Source organism: Merops nubicus, unplaced genomic scaffold, assembly GCF_000691845.1.
Source record: "Merops nubicus isolate BGI_N331 unplaced genomic scaffold, ASM69184v1 scaffold16432, whole genome shotgun sequence".
NCBI lineage: Eukaryota > Metazoa > Chordata > Aves > Coraciiformes > Meropidae > Merops > Merops nubicus.
In genome coordinates, this window is record NW_008595825.1 from 8,619 (window position 1) to 11,441 (window position 2,823).

At 50.4% G+C, this 2,823-nt stretch overlaps 1 protein-coding gene across 1 annotated transcript in view; it reads left to right on the forward strand.

Moving 5' to 3' along the window:
- LOC103769031 (calcium/calmodulin-dependent protein kinase kinase 1-like) overlaps positions 1-2,823 on the forward strand; it is a gene marked incomplete at both ends in the record, with an annotated part of 11,626 nt that overhangs the window by 755 nt on the left and 8,048 nt on the right. Inside the window, 2 exons of the mRNA XM_008936204.1 lie at positions 751-804; positions 2,094-2,167. Coding sequence (XP_008934452.1) covers positions 751-804; positions 2,094-2,167 — 128 coding nt within the window. The remainder of the gene's footprint in view (positions 1-750; positions 805-2,093; positions 2,168-2,823) is intronic.

Sequence of the window (2,823 nt, forward strand, 5' to 3'; positions counted from 1 at the left end):
CTCCAGGCTCCTGTCAGGAGCTGTGCAGAGCCAGAAGGTCTCCCCTGAGCCTCCTTTGCTCCAGGCTCAGCACCCCCAGCTCCCTCAGCTGCTCCTCCCCACACTTGGGCTCTAGACCCTTCCCCAGCAGCTTTGTTGCCCTTCTCTGGCCACGCTCCAGCCCCTCAAGGTCCTTCTGGGAGTGAGGAGCCCAAAGATGACCCCAGGATTTGAGGGGTGGCCTCACCAGTGCTATGTCCAAGGGGATGATCCCTGCCCTGGTCCTGCTGGCCAAACTATTTCTGACACAAGCCCATTCACTGTTGGCCTTTTGGCCCAGGTCCTCACAGGACTGGCTGATGTTCAGCCAGCTGCCAACCAGCACCCCCAGGTCCTTTTCCACCAGGCAGCTTCCAGCCACTCCTCCCCACGCCTGGATCATGGCAGGGGGTGGTTGTGAGGCAGATGTGGGAAGACTTCTGAGGTTCAGTTCCCCTTGGTTCAACCCTGGATGGTGTCACCTCCTGCAAGAAGGGGCTGCTTGCTGGTCACTGCCCTCCACAGCAAGGACAAGGATAGCAGCAGCTGGCCCAGCACAGTCCTCACCCCCCAGGCCCCTTTTGGAGCCCAACTTCAAGGAGGCTCTGCACAATGGAACAGAAAATGTTAAGTGCATACAGATGATGTTTTGTGAGCTGGTGGGAAAATCCAGCTCCTTCAGACCATCTCTGGGTTGCATCTCATTTACTGCCTGTGCATGTTTTCTTTCAGGCACTTGATGTATGGGCCATGGGAATTACCCTCTACTGCTTTGTCTGTGGGAAGGTAAGCTGGCTCCCAGGCACCAGAGCCCTGCCCAGTGGCTTTTGACTCATTCCTTTCCATAGAAAGGCAAATAGCACAAACAAAGACCTTCCTTCTGCAAGCTCCTGTTTCCCCACATCACCCTGCAGGTGAGAAGGGGCTGACATGGTGCTCTGTGGAAAGGATGGTTCCTAGAGTTGCCTGCTGTGCTCTCAGGGGTTGTTTGTGCCACAAACCCCATCAGCAGCACCCTCAGCATTTTGTTTGGGGGTACCCATACTGCCTGGATTGAGAAACAGCCTTGTCAGAGTGTGGAGGGAGCCACAGGTTTGCTCCCAAGCCACTGCAGCACTTCAGCAATCCAGGTTACAGAAAGCTCTGACTGCCAGAGCTAAGCTGGGCTGGGTGGAGACCACTTCAGCAGAGCCAGACCTGTGTCTCTAATGATGTCTTTTTTGGGCCAAATCCTCAAGTGAGAGGGTATAAGCTTGAGTTTGTGTTCTGATATAACCTCATGGTGATATTATGATATCCTCATGCTGGAGGAAAGAAAGAGGGAGCATAAAGCCAAGCACAGGGATTCATTTGCCTGTTCCACATGACCCTGTAGAGTAAATATTGTACATTTTGTGCCTGGTTTATGTTTCCTCATTTAATCTGGCCAGGCAGGGCCCAGCAGCAGCCCCCAGCCCACTAAAACAAGTGTTCCTGCTCCTTCAGTGTTGATGCAGATGTTCAGAGAACATGCTGCTGTTTGTTACTCCTGCAGCCCCCCCAGTGTTCACCACACCTCAGTTCACCACTCACCTGCCCTCCCAGGTAGGAGGAGCCAGAATCTAGATCTAAAGAAATCCAGGGTAAAAAAAGTCCTGCTGGAGAAAAAGAGCTTTGTATCCAGATACCTGAATTTAAAGGGGAAAGACAAGTGTTTTAATAGTAATACTTACTCCAAACAATGCTCATCACTGAGAGAGCTCCAGGAGGTGATACCAGCCCAGCAGGTGTCAAGGTCCCTGTTTTGCAGGTAGAAGTGGAGCAGAAATAAGGAAAAGGTGTAGTTCCTGCTCACCTGGGTGGAGGTGGATATCCCAATCCAGTTGTGTGTTCCCTAGATCCCTCTGCTGCTCTTCAGCATTTACTTTTTAATAAGGAACAAATAAATTTCTATTATATTTGGAGATTTTATTTGTTTCTAGCTCTGGGTAAAATGAAGAGAGTGCAAACAGAGTATGCTTGTGGTACATGAATGACAGAGGCTTAAGTGGTGCCAGGGTCTCTGACAACTGCAAAATCTTTTGTTTGCTTTACAGTGCCCTTTTATAGATGAATATATCCTGGGTCTTCATAACAGGATCAAGAACAAGCCTGTAGAGTTCCCTGAAGAGTAAGTAAACTTTACTCAGCTATTGTAAAATGAAGTTTAGTTTTCAGTGTTACTCACTGGGCAGCATTTAATGCCAGCAGGTCACCAAGGGCAGGTTTTCTCCTGGGTCCCTCACGTGGCTTTTGTGCAGATGATGTTGAAGCTTTACAGCTGCCTCTGCTGCTCCTGTGTCCACGTTGAGCAGACAAGGACTAAAGGGGAAGGCTCTTGAAATCTTTGAAAGCAGAGGGGTTTCACTCTGGCTCTAGGGAGTTCTGCCCTAGCTCCTTGACCCTGGAGGTGCTGGCAGCATGACTTGGCTGGAGTTTTGGGTTTAATCCCATGATAGCCACTGGAATGATTCAGTGCCTCAGTTTTCAAAAGGGATGTGGTCTCTAGACCTTGGTCTCTGAAGCACAGGCCCCTTCTGTGCTCTTACCATGGAGCTGGGATCTGATGGAAGGAGGCTTGTCCCAAGGTAGACAACCACAGCGTTGTCCATCCCCACTCCTTTGCCTCCTCCAACACTCCAGGAAGATTTGGGTTTGTCTTGTGTGCTGGCACACAGGGCTACTTATAAAAAAAACCCAAGAAATTTATTTACCTACTTGATATTGAGAGGCTGCCCCCCACCCTGCTTTGGTCAGGGAAGGAGGGGGCAAGACAAAGACAATGGG